The sequence below is a fragment of the Rana temporaria genome, chromosome 3 (assembly GCF_905171775.1).
Source record: "Rana temporaria chromosome 3, aRanTem1.1, whole genome shotgun sequence".
In the NCBI taxonomy this organism is placed as follows: Eukaryota; Metazoa; Chordata; class Amphibia; order Anura; family Ranidae; genus Rana; species Rana temporaria.
Window position 1 is genome coordinate 192,875,549 of NC_053491.1, and position 21,532 is coordinate 192,897,080.

Genomic DNA, 21,532 nt, shown 5'->3' on the forward strand with positions numbered 1-21,532 from the left:
TAGGGGAGAACATTGCGATGAGTTGAGGGTTGTGACAATGTCTCAACTAGTTTTGCGGATTGTACCGCTTCATCAGGAGAAGATCTAAAACAATTCCGCCGATGGGGTACAGCAGACGGGGCCAGGCAACACCCCCCACGGTGGCCAAAAGAGGACACATAAATGGAGGGACCTATTATCTGAGTGATAAAAAAGATAATGGTGGATGAATGGGTCCCGGGAGCAGGGGCCCAGCAGTGGCACATGTTAGGATAAAACTGTGCCACGTGAATGGGTGGGTAAGTTGTTTAAGAGGGACCAAACCTTGTCCCAAAAAGGAGCATCAGGGTAATGATGCAACCTGCGGTGCACTTGGCTTGGTAAAGCCACAGCAGTCCCGGGGATCATGGTTGTTAATATTTTAATTTTGTAACTGTCTGTCTGTATTTTGAAATAAAAACGTATTATTTTTTATATATTCTTATCTGGTTTTGTAAACTCTACACCGGTACCGCGATAGTCCACATTGGCCCCTTTTGCTCCTTCTTGGCTCTCTGGTTCAGGGACCTTAGACCCAAGTACTCTATATATCTCCACATTTATACAGCGATTAGTGCTATAAAACTGCACTGATTACTGTGTAAATGTGACTGGCAGGGAAGGGGTTAACACCAGGGGGCGCCCAAGGGGTTAAATATGTTCCCTAGGGAGTGATTCTATCTCTAGGGGGAAGGGACTCACAAGGGGAGGAGACCGATGTGTGTTCCTCTGTACTGGGAACACACATCGGTCTCCCCTCCTCTGATAGGATGTGGATCTGTGTAATTTATAGTGCAAAATGCGTCAAATGTTTTACTTTTGCATTTTTCCTTTTTTAAATAAAGACAACCATCAAGGTTTTTTGGAGTGCGGCTGTCCATATTTTCTTTTTCCATTTGTTGACGTGGATTTGTGTGTTCACACACACAGATCCATGGTCCTGCTGTGATCACGGGCAATCGCGTGTGCCTGGCGGATATCGCGGCCACCTGACATGCGCACCGGGTCACGAGCGATGTGGCGGGCACGCACCCCCCTAGATGACCAGGAAACACAGGACGTTGTATGACATCCACCCGGAGGGAGAGAAGGTTCCTGCCAACATCATTTTAGTATGGCTCGGTAAGGAACTGGTTAATACTAGTATTGGCTGTGATCCGCAACCTATAGTGAGACTGTGATTGTATGGTGGACAGTCTGACACAAACTGACTCTTTGTGGGAACCAGTGACACTAATACAATGATCAGTGCTAAAAATATACGCTGTCACTGTACTAAAGACACTGGCTGGGAAAGGGTTAACATCTTGGGCGATCAAAGGGTTAAACGTGTGCCTAACCAGTGTTTATGTGTGTACTGTGAGGTGCTTTTAATAAATGATGTAACGGTTTTTATTCCCTGTTTTGCAGGGAAACAAAAACCGCCACATCCCCACTGACAGGACAGAGCTCTATATTGTTTACATATGCAGAGCTCTGTCCTGTCTTCCTCCTCGCCGATCAGTGGGTGCCGGCAGTCGTTTTAAGACAATAACTTGCATATTAGGCTTTAAAATGCCGTATTTGCCGGCGTATAAGACGACTAGGCGTATAAGACGACCCCCTAATTTTCCTGGAAAAATTTTGGTTTTGGGATATACTCGCTATATAAGACTACCCCCTTCCTACTAGTCTTTCTGGAAGCTGAGGGGTAGCCAGAACCACTGACAGAAACAGGCTTTTTCAAATCTCACTGTGCCATTACATTACATTACATGTCTCACTGTGCCATTACATTACATGCCTCACTGTGCCATTACATTACATTACATGCCTCACTGTGCCATTACATGCCCCCACTGTGCCTGAACTTGCCCCCACTGTGCCTGAACTTGCCCCCAACTGTGCCTGAACTTGCCCCCCACTGTGCCTGAACTTGCCCCCCACTGTGCGAACAGTGCCATCACTCACGTTTTGCTGATTTGACTTCCAGGCCGTGACAGTCTCCGTCTGCTGCGAGCGTCCATGATTTGAAAGCCGCGCCTTCTCCTCAGACTGTCCTGTGATAGGCGGAACACAAATGTTCCCAGCAGCGCCTCTGTTCTGTGTTCCGCCTATCACGGACGTCTTCTCATCTCGTACGAGGATGAGAAGGCATCTGTGATAGGAGGAACACAGAACAGAAGCACTGCTGGGAAGATTTGTGTTCTGCCTATCACAGGACACTCTGAGGAGAAGGAGCGGTTTTTAAATCATTGACGCTCGCAGCAGACGGAGACGGCGTATAAGACGACCCCCGATTTTGGATGCATTCATTTTTTTGCATCCAAAAAGTCGTCTTATACACCGAAAATACGGTGAGCACTTTTGGATTCGAACGTTCGAGTCAATGGGGTTCAAAATGTTTGCGCGAATGTTCGGTCCGTTCGAAGGTTCTGGTGCAAACCGTGTTCGGCTCATCCCTAGTGTCCTTATATTATTTATCAGTGGAAAGCAGAAGGTGGAACATTGTTAAGCTCATTCTTTTCAAAGACCACCAAACCAAAGTCTCTCTATTGTAGTCTGCATATAATTTGGTTTTCAGTGTTTAGGCAAATAATGTTAGTGATGGTATAGTCTCACAATTGTAAGGAGAGAAATTACAGTTAGTTATTTCAAATAAAGCAGGGGTCCTAAAACGTTTTCAACAAAGGGCCAGTTTACTGTCCTTCAGGCTTTAGGGGGGCCAGACTATGGCCAGTGTGAGTAGAAAATGTCATGGCGCCAATGGGAGTGAACACTTCCCCGTCATTGGTTTTAACAGGAGGCATAGTGCCCTGTTATTTTTAGGAGGAGGAATAGTGCCCCCCCCCCCCCCATGGTTGGTATCAATGAGAGAAATTGTGCCCATCAATAGTGTCAGTGGGAGGAATAGTACCCCATCTTTGGTCTTAGCAGGAGGAACACTGGCCCATCAATAGTGTCAGTGGGAGGAAAAGTGCCTGATTAATGATGTCAATGGGAGGAATGGTGCTTCATTATTGGTGTCAGTTGGAGGAATAGCATCCCAAGGGCTGGATAGAGGCAAGCAAAGAACCACAGTTTGGAGACCACTGAAATAAAAGGTCAATTTTTGTCCTGCTAATAAGGACACAAATGAGATCTCTGCACTTAAATTCCTCGGAATGACACATACTGTTGTCTTTATGAGGGGTTCTTAAAATCGCTGTTGGATTTTTATTTTATATTAAAGTAGACCTATGACCTTCATTAAAAAATCCATTGCAACATTTTCTCTTAGTCTCCCTACATAGTCTCACAAATACCTATTGAGCCTGCTAATGAAGTCCACCGAATGCAGCGCTGCTTCTGAATTCATTATTATGTAGGCTGTGTCTGCTTGCAGTACAGTGGAATAATATATTGTAGGGGGAATGATATAAGTATTGTCACTATTAATCAGAAGCATGTAGCTTGTCATTAACCACTTCAATACCGGGCACTTTCGCCCCTTCCTGGCCAGGACAGTTTTGAGATTTCAGCGCTGTCGAATGACAATTGAGCAGTCATGCAACACTGTACCCAAACAGCATTTTTATAATTTTCTTCCCACAAATAGAGCTTTTTTTTTGTGGTATTTGATCAAACCTGTTTTTATTTTTTGCTAAACAAACTAAAAAATACAGACATTTTTGAAAATTTTGCTTTCTCCTTCACTGACGGGCACTGATGAGGCGGCACCGATATGCAGCACTGATTGACGCTTTATTGGGCACTGCGAGGGGGTTATGATGGGGCACAGACTGAGCACCGATTGTCAGCTAATGGGTATAATTGATGGGGGCTGTGCTGATAATCAATGTGCTGATTATCAGCACAGACCCCCCCTCTGATAGGTAGAGCTGCCGATCGGCTCTCCCTGTCAGCGTGAACCGAGGAATGCCGTTAACTGGCACTTCCTGGTTCACGCTGTGATTGGTCACAGCTGATCACGTGGTAAGAAGCCTCTGTCAGATCGGAGATGCGGTGTGTCAGACTGACACGCCGCACTAACAATCGCCGCGATGCGCACCCCCATGGCGGGTTGTCCTGCTGGACGTCACATGACACCCAGTCAGGATAACAGAACCACTTCCCAGCCATCATTCTGCATACCGTGGGCGGGAAGTGGTTAAGCACCACGCCACACATAACTGTAGTTCTGCCCACTGATTTTTGGTTTGAAAGTACTACCTCTGTTGTTGAAACCCTCACACTGTCATCTGCAGTGTCTAGGAGGTGGAAGCATTAATACATTTTAAAAATTCACGGCAAACTCACCCATCCATCCATTGTCTTCATGCTTTATTTTGTTGAGAAGTCAAGCCTAGCATTTCTAGCCACAGCCATCTTGAGTAAGGGCAGATGATTCATGTAACATTTACTTCCTGAAATCCATCTGCCCTGAGCGCAGACATGATAGTTACAAAGTTGGTAAGGTTGAATAAAGACACCAGTCTATTCAGTTCAACATGTGTGGGTGTATTATGTCTTTACCACTTTCCATATCCCTGTATATTGTATTTAATAAGATGCCCATCTAATATTTTTTTTTTAAGTCAACGACATTAACCGCTGAAATCACCGATTGTAGAAGGCAGTTCCACATCCTTGTCTTCTTGAGTGACCTGAGACTGAATAGCTTCCTCCCTATGCTGGAGTCACCATTAAGATATTTGTATATCGGTATCATATATCCTCTCGAGTCTCTTCTCTGGGGAGAATAAATTTAATGTTTGCAAACGTTCCTCATAACTGAGGTCCTCTTATTAGATTTGTTGCTTTTCTCTAGACTCTCTCCAGTTCCAGCAGATCACTTCTGAGGACTGGAGACCAGAACTGGGTGGCATTCTCAAGATGTGGGCAAATCAGTTTTGTAAAGTGGAAGGATTATAGTTTTATCTCTCGAGTAAATACCCTTGTTAATGCATGCTAATATTCTACTGGCTTTGCATGCTATTGCTGAGCCTGTGATCTACTAGGACCCCCAGATCTTTTCCCATCCTAGACTCCCCCATAGGTTTTCCCCCTAATGTGTATCTTGCTTTTATATTTTTAGCCCCCAAGTGCATTACTTTACATTGGAATCTCATTTGACGTGTCTGCCCACCCCAATAATTTATTGAGACCTTCCTGTAGAGTTTCTATATCCTGTTTTGAAGTTATTACTCTACTTACAGTATATCACAAAAGTGAGTACATCCTCACATTTTTGTAAATATTTTATTATATCTTTTCATATGACCAAACGGAAGAAATGACTTTTCTACCATGTAAAGTAGTGAGTGTACAGCTTGTATAACAGTGTAAATTTGCTGTACCCTCAAAATAACTCAACACACAGCCATTAATGTTTAATACTAGTAATGGCGGCGACTTATAGCGAGACCGTGATAGCATGGTGGACAGTCTGACACTTGTGGGAACCAGTGACACTAATATAGTGATCAGTGCTAAAAAATATGGGCTGTCACTGTACTAATGACACTTGCTGGTAAGGGGTTAGCATCTAGGGCAAACAAAGGGTTAAATATGTGCCTAACCAGTGTTTATGTGCATACTGTGAGGTGCTTTTTACTAAGGGTTGTAACGGTTTTTAAATCCCTGCTTTGCAGCTGAGGGTAAAGGTGATGGACTGGCCAAGCATGTCTCCAGACCTAAACACTATTGAACATCTGTGGGGCATTCTCAAACAGAAGGTGGAGGAGCGCAAGGTCTACCCACCAGCTCCGTGATGTCATCATGGAAGAGGACTCCAGTGGCAACTTGTGAAGCTCTGGTGAACTCCATGTCCAAGATAGTTAAGGCAGTGCTGGAAAATAATGGTGGCCACACAAAATATTGACACTTTAGACATTTTCACTTAGGGGTGTACTCACTTTTGTTGCCAGCAGTTTAGAAATTAATGGCTGTGTGTTGAGTTATTTTGAGGGGACAGCAAATTTACACTGTTATACAACCTGTACACTCACTACTTTACATTGTAGCAAATTGTCATTTCTTCAGTGTTGTCCCATGAAAAAATATAATAAAATACTTACGAAAATTTGCCTGTTACAGAGAGTGTACTCACTTTTGTGAGATTCTGTAGCTTTGTAACCAGTTACATACACGATTGTCCACAGACCTCAATTTGTGGATTAAGCATTTATGGGGGACTGTGACAATTGCTTTGACAAAGTCTAGATACACTACATCCACAAGCCTATCTTTATCCACATTACAGCCCACTACCTCATAGAATTTTAAAGTTTGTCTGGCAAGAACGGTCTATCATAAATCCATGCTGGTTACTACTACTGATACTATTCTCTGCAATTCCTGGATGTAGTCCTTTATCACCCCCCCCCCCCCCAATAGTTTACAAACTATTGATGTTATGGTGACTGGTCTGTAGTTTCAATATATCTTGGCCCATTCTCGAATATTGGTACCACATTAGCTTTATGCCAATCCGCTGGTTCTGATCCAGTCATCAAACTTTCCTTAAAGATTAGGAATAACTGTCTAGAAATTACCTGGCCATGTTCTGTGAGGACTCTAGGGTTTAAGGCATCTGGTCCTGGCAATTTGTTCACATTAAAAGTTGTAAAGGAAAAAAATGTTTTTGCTGAAATGACTGTTTACAGGGTATAGAGACATAATAGTTAACTGATTCCTTTTAAAAATGATTAAAAATAGATAAAAATCAATCATATAATGTACCTACAGTTTCGTTTATGCATCTAGTTTCATGCTTCTGTGAAGTACAGAGCCAACAGAGGGCAGTGATGGTTTGTAAAACTAAACAGATTGGTTCTGAGGGGTTTAAGACACACAGTAATCACACCTCCTTGATTAGTGCCACAGAGAGAAAGCTCCCATGACTTTTTTCATCAGGAAACGGACTGTTCAGAACAGAGAAGGATTAGAGCAAAAACGAACAATGAGGACATGAAAACAGGACTGCAGTAAGGTAAAGGAAGCTATTTAGCTTAAAAAAATAAAAATTCCTTTAGTGACCCTTTAAGTTTTTCTAGGCTATTTTGAACACTGGCTTCTGTTAACCACGAGGACACATTCCTTGCTGTGTTAACAATATGTAGTCTTATCTATTCTGCCCCTCCTTTTCCATAGTAAGAACTGAAAAGAATGTATTAAATACAGTTCCTTCTCCTTGTAACCAAACGTCCCTTGATCATCCTTTATGGGGTCAATATGCTCTGACTTTGCTTCTTTTTTTTTTATTATTAAAATAAACCAGTAGTATTAAAAAAAAAAATAATAATAATTAGACTTAGACTTTTTACTCCCCTCTGCCATGTTGCATTTCGTTGTCCGTTATTGTTACCCTGATCGGCGTTATTTTTTAAAGGACAGGTTTTTCTTTTCCCTCTTTAATGTTCTTTTTTTTACACTTGAATTTGGTCACCCAGGTTTAGCCTTCGTTATTTTATATTTGTTTCCCATTGGAATACACTGGCTAAGGCCATTACCTAAAATGTTCTTCAAAACACCTCTGCTTGTCCTCTGTGGTTTTTTGTTTCTAGAATATTTTCCCATTTAATGACATGAAGTATGGAGCCAAGTTTGGTAGTTTGCGCTCTTGAAATTTAATGTTCTTGTCCTAACCTCGTGTTTGCTTTTCCTGTGCTTTACAGTGAACATAATTACCCTGTGATTGCCGTTTCCCAAAGTATTTTTTACTTCCACATCCGCTATTAGCTCTGGGTAGTATGCGATTAGTGGGTCTAGGCAAGCTTTGTCATCCACCAACTGACACATAAAATTGTTTAAGACATTTCAGAAGTGCCGAACCTTAGAAGAGTGAGCAGTTCCATCTGCCTAGTCGCCATCTAACCCCCATAACTATTATATCGTCCTGCCTCACCGCTGTTTTTAACTGTGAAAGGCGATCAGTTTCCTTTTCATCCGAGGGTAGGGGGCCTGTAGCATACCCCGCTATTTCCCCATTTGTTTCTTTCCTTTGAAGTTCCAGCCACAAGTCATCCACTCCTATTGCTCCGTTAGTGTCATTGCTCATGTTCACTGTCAAATCACTCTTGATGTACACGCACAAAATAGGGCATACCCCTGTAAAGTTGCAAGCCAGTCATGTGTACTGTCAGACCAAATCTCTGTTTCTTCCACAAAGTCAAAATCCTCATACATGAGGAGTAGTCCTAGTTCCTCCATTTTGTTCACCAGATTGCTAGCATTAGTTAACATGCCTTTTAGTTTTTTACAGCCACATATCCAGTTTAGCCCTTTGTATGTACATCCAAAGATTGAACCTTTAATCACAATCTGTTGGCTGCAGTAGCAGCCATCAGCTTTTGTGGGTTTTGTTCAGCCGGCTTCAAAGTTAAAATGATGCAGCCGCTCTAACTGCCGGTCACTTTCAGAGTTGGCAGTGCGGTGCCCCCTCCCTCGTTCCCAGCCTGTGCACGTGTATGTAAACCACAGTCGCACCACACGTGACATTGTCGAAAACGTAAGAGTGAGAACAATTAGAGCACAAGAGCTCCTTAGTAAAACGGATGAGCTGTATATGCTTTTTAACCTTGGCGCACTCAATTTTAAGACATGGAATTTTTAAAAATCTATTTACTAATTTTTTTTATTTGAGTTTTTATTTTTCATATCACATTCAGGTTTGTATTGGTCCAGAAAAGCACCAACACCTTTGCATCCATTGAGCTACATGCTGGTGTGCTCCTGTACCTTTAAGAAGAGGTGGGCTCCCCTTCAGTCCACCTGCCCTCAGGTTTGCTACGGTGCATCATGTTGGAATTTTGCACTTGATATGGCCTGCATATAAAAATAAAATCAATGCACGTTTCTGTGCAATGTGGTTTGAACAAGCCAAGACTTGTCTTCTGTTCTAATTAGTGAAACAAGTTGCATGCATTCTTCGGAATTTAAAGCTACTTGGTTTACATCATACGTCTGTTATTTAACCCCATTATGCACACTAAGGTGTGGTTACACAACATGAGATGTCAGGCAGCTGGCTAGCCAGCAACAGATTTCAGGTAACCTCTGACCCTTTAGCAAAATTGTCAAGTTCAAATGTATATCTTTCATAATTAATATGCATGTTCAGATTCTTGCATACGCCCAACCGTGCCAGGTTTTCTTTAAAGCTGAGCTGGAGTCCTGCAGTAAAAAAAATCTTTCCACCTGGCTTCTAGAAGTCTTTTTTTTTTAATGTTTCTATGTACATTTAACAGCACATGCATCATAAGAGTGCCAGCTCATTCTTTCCATCAGTAGGGTGCCAAAAACAGGAAATTAAGTAACTCTTGTATGCACATGCAAGAGTTACATTGCCAGTGGTTGAAAAGAAGCAAGACCCAAAGAAACAGTGGCAGGGGACAGAGCAGCAAATGGAGCCTGGACTGGGTACTGGTGGAGGGGATTACTATAAAAAGGCAAATGAGTCATAATGTGCAAGCATGCTGTAAATACTTGCTCATTATGATAAACGACCACCCACTACCAAGTGGATTTTAGTTCCACTGTAACTGGCCCATCGTGCTTTCGCCGCAATTTAGCTGCATGTTGCCAATCAAAAGGTGAATAGATGGTTGACTCTTCCACGTAAATATAGTCCTGTGTATATGACAAAAATTGTAATGGGTCACTCACAAGCAATCAAAATGCTTGAAAAGTTGAGTCAATGCATACACTTTTATCATACATGAGAATTTTAATGAGGAATGAGTCTCAAAGCATGCTTTTTCTTGCAATATTTTAACCGTTTTGATCTCAAAATCTTCCATAAATTTGTTTCACACAAAACATGTAATAAACATTGTCTTCATTCATGCTTTTTGGTGCAGGCAAATTCTTGGGATATCTGTGTATGGCAATGTTCTCATCAATGCATTTTGTTCCAATGGCATGGATTATATTGTCATGAATCTCATTACACATTTGACCTACCAAAAATGAACAAAGGATTCTGCTCAAAAGTAAAATAACTGCCTCTAAATTTAACATGTTTTGCTCATTCAATAAACACATCTCATGACACTTTAGTGCTTTGTATGGAAGGAATACAGCTGTATTATCAAAATTTATTTCAGTGGAGGAAAAAAGAATGAACAAGCATTAACTAATAAATAAACCACAATGTGGGCCCAACTCTCAAGTGCCAAGATGTCAATGGTGTTTAGCTTTCACTGTGCCTCTGGCACTGCATCTATATGCAGCCTGGTTTGCAAGCTCAGCCATCCACTGGGAAGTTTAGCAAGGATGATGGTCAGGCACACGTTTCCTAAAAGAGAACATTAGAACTATTAGACTGAAAAACAGGCACAATCAAGGTAAAAACCATTACAGACGAAAAAATATAACATATTAAGACGTCATTCAATCCTTCATATCTATATTCACAGCTTATCTTTTGAAAAAGTATGACATGATTAGAAACTGGACAAATTCCAGACAAGTATCTAAGCCCGTAAGCAATAGATTTTTTTTTTTTTTCACCCCTTCTAAAAGCAACCTTTCATAAAGGTCTTTCAAAATTGAAACCTGAAGAGAAGTCAAAAGAAACCATTATATAAAAACGATACCGATACCCCATTCTCATGAAATAACCTGTAAGAACGGTTTGCAATTTGTGGTTTTGCATATTCTACGTGCTTTAAAGCAGGGGTCTCCAAACTATGGCCCTCCAGTTGTTCAGGAACTACAATTCCCATCATGCCTAGTCAGGTCTGTGCATGTCAGTTTTACAATGCCTCATGGGAGGTATAGTTTGGTAACAGCTGGAGGGCCGTAGGCTGGATATTCCTGATTTAAAGGATAAGTTCCCTTTTTGGAACAGGTTACATGTTCCACCCATATTCAGGGTAAAACATGTAACATGTTCTAGCAGCTGCAGCCATTCCCCCTCTCCAGTGAGGATAAATACGTCATTCATTCTCAGTCCCCTGTGAATGGGAAACTACAAGTCCCATAAGACTTTGCAGCAGTCTGCTTGTAGTTCTCAATAAAGTTTATTTACTCTTCCCGTCAGTGAGTGTCTGCTTGCCCCTATGGAGGTATGAGCATACAGATACACGGACAGGTCTGCAGGAGTCCTACATGGTACCAGCGACATGCTGATTGCTGGTGCAATGCTTTACAGGATCCCAAAACAAAAAACATTGTAAATGCACATTTTTTTTTTACCTGCAAAAAAAAAAAAAATGTGCATTTATTATTTTTGTTAAAAAGGTGAACTTGACCTTTAATTCTGAACGGTCATCTACCAAGTTCTTTTGGGACTTCCTAGAATCATGTTACTAAAATACACATCCACTGGATTTTCTTATCCACAGCCTGAGCTCTGTAGCCCTATGTGCACCAGAGGCATATCCACTTAATGTGATAAATGAGTTTGTTCCTGGAACACATGCAAGAATGATGTTTAGAAGTATTCTCTACTCCTGCAAGGACATCAGCATAGAAAAAGAAGCAAATCACCTAGGCCTAAATTAGTTATGGTTACACTTTTCAAATATAAACTAAACTTGTCTTTGCAGGAAGGTCATATACCACCAAATTCAAAAAGATTAAGCCACAGTACAGTGGTTAGGTACTATAAAGTAATGATCACACTACTGCTTAAGGAATGGTTTTTAGGTATCTGTATATGTTTTTATGTATGCTTTATATTGGTTTCCTAACAATATTGTAACTTACTCAGATAAAGGCTGCATATACAATGTGTAAACGGACAATGAAGTGTCTGCTTAAGAGTAACTTTGCCCTTTGTGTCATCTGTGTGCATTGCAGGGATTACCTTTTGCAATAATGCAAAAGTAATGGTTTGTCTGTCTATGTGCACATGTGTGGGAAACAATTTTAGAATTATCATTTAGCTGCTGCACCTGCAGGGTTCTAATGAGACTACTTTGAAGTTGGAACGACTTGAAGTCATACTACTTTGAATGGATGTCTTTGGAAATCACAGGGAACGACTTGTCGTACAAAATGTGAAGGGGGCCCTAGGCTGCTTTCACACTGGAGGCACTTTGCAGGCGCTAGAACGCTAAAAATAGTGCCTGCAAAGCGCCCTGAATGTGCCACTTCTGTCACTCCAGTGTGAAAGCCTGAGGGCTTTTTACACTGGAGCGGTGTGCTGGCAGGCCGGTAAAAAAAAAAAAGTCCTGCTAGCCGCACCTTTGCAGCGCTGTAGGAGTGGGTAAGGAAGCCCGGCGTTAACGGGCCACGACCAGGACTGCCGGAAGTGGGAAAGGATACCTGTCAAAATCATCCTGTCCCATCCCCCCCCCCCGAAAGGTGCCAATTGTGGCACGGAAGGGGGGGGGGGATCTAATGCGTGAAACTCCACTTTAAACACTGCATTCACACCTGAGCGTTTTTAGCTCTTAAAATGCCAGAAAAAAAAAAAACGCCTGAAAAATGCCCAACATTTAAAATGGCCCCTGCTCACATCTGAGCATTTTGTAGCCTGAAGCAAAACGCCTGAAGCTCAAAAAAGTACACAAGCTTCTTTCTGGGCAGATTACAGGCATTTTTCTGCTTTTTACATTGGTGATTTTTTGAAAAATCACGGTAAAAGCATGCAACTTTCTGCCTGAAAACGAAATGCTCAGGTGTGAATGCAGCCTTATAGGCTTTATAAACACTAGGAAATTGCCCAGCTCTGCTGAACGCCTTTCTGCTGGCAAGAGATGAGCAGTGCAAAAAACTCAAGTCAACCTCCAAGTAGAGCTTTTAATGTAGTTGAGGATGTCATTTCATTTAAAAATGTGAACAAGAGAATCTCAAGGCTACATATGCAGAAAAAAAAAAAAAAAAGTGTTGCTACACAGCAATACACATCTGTTTATTCACTTCCACAACCATACATATTTTTATAATCTTAGTATCTCAGTAACTACAGAAATGTTGATTTGGATGTTGAAAATATGCCTATAAAAGAAGCACCCATGCTTGCATCAATTTTCTTTTGAATAGGACTTGGATACCAAAAAAATAAGGTTTTGATCAAAATAAGAAATATCAATAACTACATTTCCCGATGAGTAAGGGGGACACAAAGTTAAAACTAAGAAAAAAAAAAAAAAAAGCAAAAGAAGACATATGGTAAAATATATATAGCATGGAAAAAAAATTATGGGTGCTGGTGTAGCATATTTGTTGACAATGTTCAAAGGAATAGGTAAATCTACGACTATAAAATTTTATTTTTTGTTACCTTGGTGCAGCTTTAATAATATTGTCTACACGTAGGATGACTTCAGCTGCTTCAGCAGCACTCAGCAAAACTTGTCTCTTCACCTGGAAGCTCTCGGTTATTCCCAGCTCTCCCATATCTCCAATGATGCCATTTTTCATGTCTACAAATAAATATAAAACATTCATATCTCTACAGCAATGTTTAAGTTCCCCCGCCTAAACTTGCAGCCCTCACATACTGGTCACAGTAGTACATTGTGCTTTTTTTTTGTTTTTTTTAGTGCATCCACAAAAACATTTCATGTAAAAAAAAGTTAACATTAACATGCAAAAAATTAGGTTACTAGGATTCTAACTCTAATCTGCAACACCTAAACTTAAAATTAGGCACCTTAAAAGAGATTCAGTCACAACTGGTCTGAAAAGCGGTAGTATTTAAGAGTAGAAGCATTTTGTTTCTTTTTAGGGGTCCCCTGCAGGTACAGTGCATCCAGAAAGTATTCACAGCGCTTCAGTTTTTGTTATTTACAGCCTTATTTCCAAATGGATCAAATAAATGTTCCTCAAAATTCTACAAACAATACCCCATAATGACGACAACTTGAAAGAAGTTTGTTTGAAATCTTTGCAAATTTATTTAAAAAAAAGAAAAAAATCCCATGTACACAAGTACTCACAGCCTTTGCTAAATAGTTTGTTGAGGCACCTTTGGCACCAATTACAGCGTTAAGTCTTTTTGGAGTACGATTCTACTAGCTTGGCACCCTTGGGCAGCTTCTCTCATTCTTTGCAGGACCTCTCAAGTGACATTAGGTTGGATGGGGAGCATCAGTGCACAGCCATTTTCAGATCTCTGCAGAGACATTTAATCAGATTTAAGTCTGGGCTCTGGGCAACATTCACAGAGTTGTCCCGTAGCCACTCCCATGTTATCTTGGCTGTGTGCTTATGCGACGTGCCAGAACCGCAGGGGGAACACGTGAAGTGCACGGTGGGCCGATGAGACAGCAATAATACAGTTCATCCGTTTACTCACGGTTAGCAGAAAGCCTCCCTGGGCCGGTCGCACAGTGAAGAGGAAGACAGCACGGAATCCTCCGGGGCACGCTCTGATAGGGAAACGCCAGCCGAGATGGTGGTTGAGGTGCCCGTGATGACAGGGGTGTTAGAGTGCCTGTGGCGGCTGGGTCCCTTGATGGTATGTGTCGTGACGCCAGTACCGTTAATGGTGGTACAACCAGTTGTAGTAGCAATGTTGAAGAAGGAGGTAGACAGTGGTAGGATACAACTCACAACTTTTACTGTGACTGGTTTTGGTTGCAGTACAAACATCCAGTTAGAATACAGTCTCCGGGTAAATAGAGGAATTCTGCTGATCCACTGTTAATAGGCTTTAGTAATCCTGGACTCAGGCTGTGGTTCAGTATAATGCTTACTTGTTTCTGGTCCCTTTTGAATCCAGTGACATTGGTGAGGTCGCCGGTGGCTAAGAAATCCTTCACCTTTATTCTCAAAGGTCTTTGCTGCCGGTTGGTGGCTTTTACCCTTTGATTTGAGCAGTTCCAATTTGTCCCTTCTCTGGACTGACCTTCTCTCTCACCTTGACATTCTGCTTTCTCTCTGCACACTGACCTCCTGAACTGAACAACTGACCACAGATAAACCTGAGCTGGGATAGATATCCCAGAGTGGTGCTAGCCCCATCTTGTGGTGGGAAGTATGAAGCACACTTGACCAGCCTATGAACAGGGATACCACAGGTGTAGCAATGCAAAATGACATGCAATATAGCAATGACAAAGAAGTAATACTTTTGCAGTTCCCACATGTCCTGAGTGGGACGCTGCACTTAGGGTCGTTGTTCTGTTGGAAGATGAACCTTCAACCCAGTCTGAGGTCCAGAGTGCTCTGGAGCAGGTTTTCTTCAAGGATGTCTCTGTACATTGCTGCATACATCTTTCCCTCGATCCCGACTAGCCTCCCAGTTCCTGCCACTGAAAAACATCTCCACGGCATGATGCTGCCACCACCATGCTTCACTGTAGGGGTGGTATTAGCCAGGTGATGAATGCTGCCTGGTTTCCTCCAGACATGACTTTCAGGCCAAACAGTTCAATATTTGTTTCATCAGACCAGAGAATTTTGTTTCTCATTGTCAGAGTGTCCTTCAGGTGCCTTTTGGCTAATGCCAGGCAGGCCGCCATGTGCCTTTTACTTAGGAGTGGCTTCCGTCTGGCCACTCTACCATACAGGCCTGATTGGTGAAGTGCTGCAGATAGTTGTTCTGGAAGGTTGTGCTCTCTCCACAGAGAACTGCTGGAGCTCTGTCAGAGGGATCATTGGGATATTGGTCACTTCCCCAAGGCCCTATTGCTCAGTTTGGCCTGCTCTAGGAGGAGTCCCGGTGGTTCCAAAATTCTTCCATTTACGGATGATGGAGGCCACTGCTCATTGGGCCCTTCAATGCTGCAAAAAAGTTTCTGTACCCTTCCCCAGCTCTGTGCCGAGATACAATCCTGTCTCAGAAAAATACAGACAAATCTCCTTGGCATTCATGGCTTGGTTTGTGCTATGACATGCTGTTAACTGTGGGACATTATATAGATGTGTGTGCCTTTCCAAATAATTTCCAATCAACTGAATTTATCACAGGTGGACTCCAATCAAGTTGTAGAAACATCTCAAGGATAATCAGTGGGAAACAGGATACAACTGAGCATAATTTTGAGTGTCAAAGGCTGCAAAATACTTCTGTACATGGGATTTTTTATTAAAATTTGCAAAGATTTCAAACCAACTTCTTTCAAGCTGTCATTATGGGGTATTGTTTTTAGAATTTTGAGGAAAAGAATTTATGCCATTTTGGAAAAAGGCTGTAACATAACAAAATGTGGAAAAAGTGAAGCGCTGTGAATACTTTCCAGATGCACTATATTTTCCATAATGTGCCAGTATGCACAGCATGCTAGCACATTCTGACAGACTTGCCTGCCAAAGAAACACTCCAGCGCTACGGTGTGATCTATCCAGCGGGTCCCAGGCACTTCCATCTTCACTAGAGATAAACCGGTGGCCAAAACATATCAGACATTTGGCCGATAAGAGACAAAGATGCTGATAACGGTGCCGGAAACTCACAATTTTGCCACGATTCCATTTTCATGAGTCATAGGACTCCAAAACGGCATCAAAAACGTAACACGAGTGGGTTATTGATGCGTTTTCAATGAATTTTGAGCAGGAAGTGCAATGTTTTTTAACTGACCAAAAATGCAAGCAAGTGAGAATTTGAAACATGGAAGCGCAACGGACCAGAGTGAAGACATGCATAGAATTTCTTGTGCTTTTGTTGCACTAAAAAAGGTGCCGATAATGTCCGACAAACTTATATTAATTTAAATTCATGATATTAAGACGAATATATATATTTATTTTTAAAACTAATTTATTGTGCATTCTTCATTTTCTGGTTCAATAACCAAAATTTCCATTCAGTGCACCTCTAATCTTCACTCCGGTCTTCCATTCAGGTTTTGAGTCTTCAGCCGACTGAACAGCTGGACTGCAATAATGTCACTCCCACTCACTTGATCCTCTGCTTCACCGGCAAACGCCCGCCCCCCTCCCCAATCAATGGGTGGACTGTTCCTGACACTTTTACATCCAGAGCAGGTCTTTGGGCGTGACGACATCAGGAACAGTTCACCTCAGAAGACCTTGGGGGTACAGGAGCCACTGGGTCTGGTCTTGTACAGGGAGATTGGAGGATTAGGCAAGTACATTCCCTAGACAAAAACGAGCAGTTAAACCGTGCAGTACGGGTACAGCCCCACTGTATGGGAAAACTTTTTTGCGCAGAGTTGGGCTTTAAACACACAGGTCACATGGATGGTTATACTGCCCTCTTCCAAAGCAAACCTAAACGACACCTGTGCCTCAAGAGATGCAAAGGCTGCCATTGTCCTAAAAATGCTAGTAACTGGCCAGTCATGTCTGATCTGACTTTAGTCCTTTCTAGATCATGCATGCGTGACCTGGAACGTACATGCAGTCAATGAAAACAAAACAAATTTTCCGATTAATTGTTCTGCATCAGTGACTAACAAGTAAGCAGTTTTAGAATCAGAGGTCTTGCAGTTAAAAACCTTCCATTTCTGTTGGCACTTATTTTCTTTAAAAATAATCTTTACCGAGTCCATATGTCATCTTTCCTTCACTGTGAGCTGCTCTGAGCTGAGACACCAGGTCAGCACTGTCATAGCCGGCATTGTCTGCTATGATAGTTGGAAGCTTTAAAAAACAAAAATAATAATTATTGTGAGATAATGCATTCGATTTTTATCTTGTACATAAATAATCACAAGCAACATGCTCACTCTTAGATTCTAGAGCTTACCGTTCTTAAAGCTATGGCAAAAGACTCCATAGCCACAGACTCTTTGCCAGGGGTTCTTTTGGCCAACTCGGTTACTGCATGGGCCATTAGCATTTCAGAGCATCCTAAAAGATCACAAACAGAAAGTTTACATACAAAATAGCAGGACCGTACAAGCAGTTTGGGAATGAATAACTCAAATTAAATACCTCCTCCATAAACTGTTCTTGAATCCTTAACAGTCTGGGACAATACACAGAGGGCATCATGCAAGGATCTCTCCGCTTCATCCAAAATCTGCTGTGTTGCTCCACGAAGAACAATTGTACAAGCTTCTCCTGAAAAGTACATTTACAATACTGAGGTTTATCCAGTAATGGTAGGGCATCTACTTCACTTTTACAGATTGAGCCCATATGCAGATACTTTGTGAGATGGAGTATGAGAACAGCTACTGCAAACATTTTTTTTTTCTTCTTTAAAAAAAGTGTCACATTTAGAAACCCATACATACCCAATGCAACCCCTGAGAAATGGATGAGATTATCTTCGCCAATCATTACTTCTTCAATAAGTTTACAGCTTCCAAGTTTTACGAGCTCAGGATGATCAAAAGTGGAAGCGATGTCTCCACCTGAAAACAAAAAAGGTGTCAGATGAAAAAAAACAAAGCAGACTGTTTTAGCACAGGTTAGCATAGACAGCACAGTATGATGCTACAAAAATGTTAAACACAGCATTTGTTTTGAAATTTCTGGATAGTTTGACCCGTATAAAAGTCAATATGATTGTTCATAAATAGGAAAACTACAGCTGAAATATATGCAGTCATTTTCAAATTAAATTGTCACTTCTACAAAACAATTACCACGGCAGGCATCTTTATTCTTTTTTATTTTTAATCAGAGAAAGGCATCGTTATGGTTATTGTTGGACCCCATTCACACTAGGGCGGTTTGCAGGCGCTATTGTGCTAAAAGTAGCACCTGCAAACAGACCTGAAACAGCGGCTGCCGTTTCTCCCGTGTGAAAGCCAGAGGGCTTGCACACGGGAGCAGTGCGCTAGCAGGATGGAGAAAAAAAAATGTCCTGCTAGCTGCATCTTTGTAGCTCCTGCCCATTGAAATCAATAGGACACCACTGCTATACTGCCGGCAATGCGCCTCTGCAGAAGCGCATTGCAGGCGGGTTTAACCCTTTCTCGCCAAATAGCACCGCAAAATTAGTGGTAAAGCTTTGCTTTACCACCACTGCACCTCCCACACCAGTGTGAAAGGGGCCTAAATGAAATCATTTTTTATGTTCCAATGAAGCTCCCAGACTGTGCGCATACTGCAACTCTGGCCTTCTCTTCAGCTCTCACTCAATAGTGTTGTTTTCTGGTGCAAGTCTAGATAGAGATGATGTAGAAGCCAGAGTGTGCACCCAGCAATCAACTTCTTGAGTGCAGAGGAGACCATTTGAGTATCAACAAAAAGTATCTGCAAGATGTATTGCGGTGGTAACAAAGCATCGTTCGATATTGAATTGACAAGAATGTAACCAATTTTCTTAATTTGCACCTGAAACACCAAATACAAAGGGGGTCCTTGACTTAAAAGTAAGTTTACCTGTCACAAGTGCCAGACGCTCCACACCCACAAAATCTGCATGTTCTATGGCCATAACACCAGCTGTTGCAAACAACTGTTCAGGGTAATTGTAAATCAGTTGCCTATGATAAAAAAAAAAAAAAAGAAGAAGAAGGTTTACAATAAGATACAAGGTATAGTCAAAACTCAGTGAGCACATATTTTGAGTTATTGCAGTGTTAACTTTGCTTGCTGTCCTATATTTTCTCTATTGTAATAAATGTAAAAAATTTCAGTTTAGGTCACAGCATTGACCGTCTCCCTCTCTCTAAACAAATGTTTAACCACCTAAGGACCAGGCTTTTTTCTTTTTACACGCGATTTAAAATCTCCCTCTTTTTGCTAGAAAATTACTTAGAGATTACTTATATATATATATATAAATATATATCTCTCTATATCTATATCTATATATATATCTATATATATCTATATCTATATATATATCTATCTCTCTCTCTATCTCTCTATCTCTCTATCTATCTCTCTCTATCTATCTATCTATCTATCTATCTATCTATCTATCTATCTATCTATCTATCTATCTATCTATCTATCTATCTATCTATCTATCTATCTATCTATAAAATATCACTCTATCTATATCCCAGACAACGGCCTACAGTCACACCATATTTGCTTAAGCTTCATTTACACTGCAGCTGGTAAACGGATGTTTAGTTGGGCGTTTTTTTCAGCTGACCCTGAACCCTGCTTCGTTATCAGTACATGTACACAGGGTCATTTATAGCCGTTTCTAGGCAGTTGAGTTTAGAAGCATTTTTTTGGAAAGCAGAAAAAAAATCTGACTATTTGAAAAAAAAAATGTATTATTATTATTATTATACTACTTCTAGCCTCAGAGGGGAAAGGACCCGATCGTCTCAGGTAAGCAGTGGAGATGACCGGAAAGCGACGGGAGGGGGAAACATCTCCCCCTGCCAATAATGGTGAATCTAAAAAAGGACCTTCTGCCAATTTTTAAAATAAATCGGTGTTATGGTTGTTATCTGCTGCCATAACAACAGTATTTAGCGCCAAAGTAACGTACGACGGCGGCTGGTCCATAAGTGGTTAAATAAGGTAGTAAGGGAGTGCATAATTTTCAACAAAAATTGACAACTTATTGACTTGCTTTTGGAAAAGCAGCAATAAAACACAAAGCATTCTGAAACCATCAATTACAGTACAGTCAGTATATTATAGCATTAATGTTCTAGGTCCTCATTTTAATATCTAGAAAAACTAAAAGCACAGTAAGAACCTGAAAAGGCAATGAATTCTCCACAGTAAGATCAGTTTCCATACTAATGCCACAATACCTAGCAAAACATCAGAATGAAGCTTTTAATCCAACAATCAGAGTTATCATTACCTGTTGATAAAGCAGTTGATTCCATGTTTTAGAATTCGTTCCACCTTCTCTTTCATCTTCTCCTTCTCTGCTTGCTCAATCTCTGCCACTTTTGCGGTTGAGTCTACTCGCACTCTTGAGCCAAACACCTAAAGGATTAATTTTATTAACGGTTCATAGGAATCAACAAAAGGAAATAAATTAAAGCATACAAAAATCACTAACCTTAATCTTGTCAGTATCCATTCCTGTATTAGCAATAAGTATTTTAGCATTCTCAATGCGTTTTGGTTGATTCACACCAATTTTTTTGTCCAACAAGAAACCTAAAACGATAAACCATCAGTTTGAACTATGCAAAAGGATTAAACAGGAAGATTTCACAAAAATACAAAAAACACATACGTGGTCTCTATACAAATCTACTGAACTCAATTAAGATTAAACACTAAAAAAATATTAAAAAATTACCCGGTTGCAAATTTTACATAATACAGCAGATGGGGGTCTTAAAATTTTGCTGTACTGATATCTCGGACAACCTGGTATCCAATGCTTCTGGGTGTGGTCCACATAGCTAGTCCCCCGTTGCATGCTTTGGTTCTTTCCGCTGACCTCAACATCACTACACCAAGAAAAGATCCTGGATAATGACCGTATTCTTGTTGCAAAAACAAATGATTGTTCCATTAGTCTTTGTGAGAGTTGGTCATGTTTTGTAGTAGCTTGGCTCAACATGTTACTCGTATATTTAGATGCTTCTTCAGAAGCTTTAGGCATACATTAATGCATTCAACACACAGGGTTTGCCGACAAGGTAGGCAGCAAAGTAGATGGATATCCAAGGATACGGTGGGTGTAACAGATATGCAACTAGAGGTAGACCGATATGGGTTTTTCTATGGCCGATGCCGATATTTAGAAATCAGGGCGGCCGATGGCCGATATATAATGCCGATTTTTGCGGCCGATTTTTTT

General features: G+C 41.2%; 1 protein-coding gene across 1 annotated transcript in view; it reads right to left on the reverse strand.

Moving 5' to 3' along the window:
* Window positions 1-9,733: 9,733 nt before the first annotated feature.
* The window catches only part of CCT2 (chaperonin containing TCP1 subunit 2), a 34,770-nt gene continuing 22,971 nt past the window's right edge, over window positions 9,734-21,532 (reverse strand). Inside the window, exons 8-16 of the mRNA XM_040344020.1 lie at window positions 20,780-20,880; window positions 20,576-20,703; window positions 19,180-19,283; window positions 18,084-18,203; window positions 17,779-17,907; window positions 17,591-17,694; window positions 17,385-17,484; window positions 13,214-13,355; window positions 9,734-10,276 (exon numbers count right to left, since the gene is read on the reverse strand). Of these exons, the coding sequence (XP_040199954.1) occupies window positions 10,246-10,276; window positions 13,214-13,355; window positions 17,385-17,484; window positions 17,591-17,694; window positions 17,779-17,907; window positions 18,084-18,203; window positions 19,180-19,283; window positions 20,576-20,703; window positions 20,780-20,880 (959 nt within the window). The 3' untranslated portion in view covers window positions 9,734-10,245. The remainder of the gene's footprint in view (window positions 10,277-13,213; window positions 13,356-17,384; window positions 17,485-17,590; window positions 17,695-17,778; window positions 17,908-18,083; window positions 18,204-19,179; window positions 19,284-20,575; window positions 20,704-20,779; window positions 20,881-21,532) is intronic.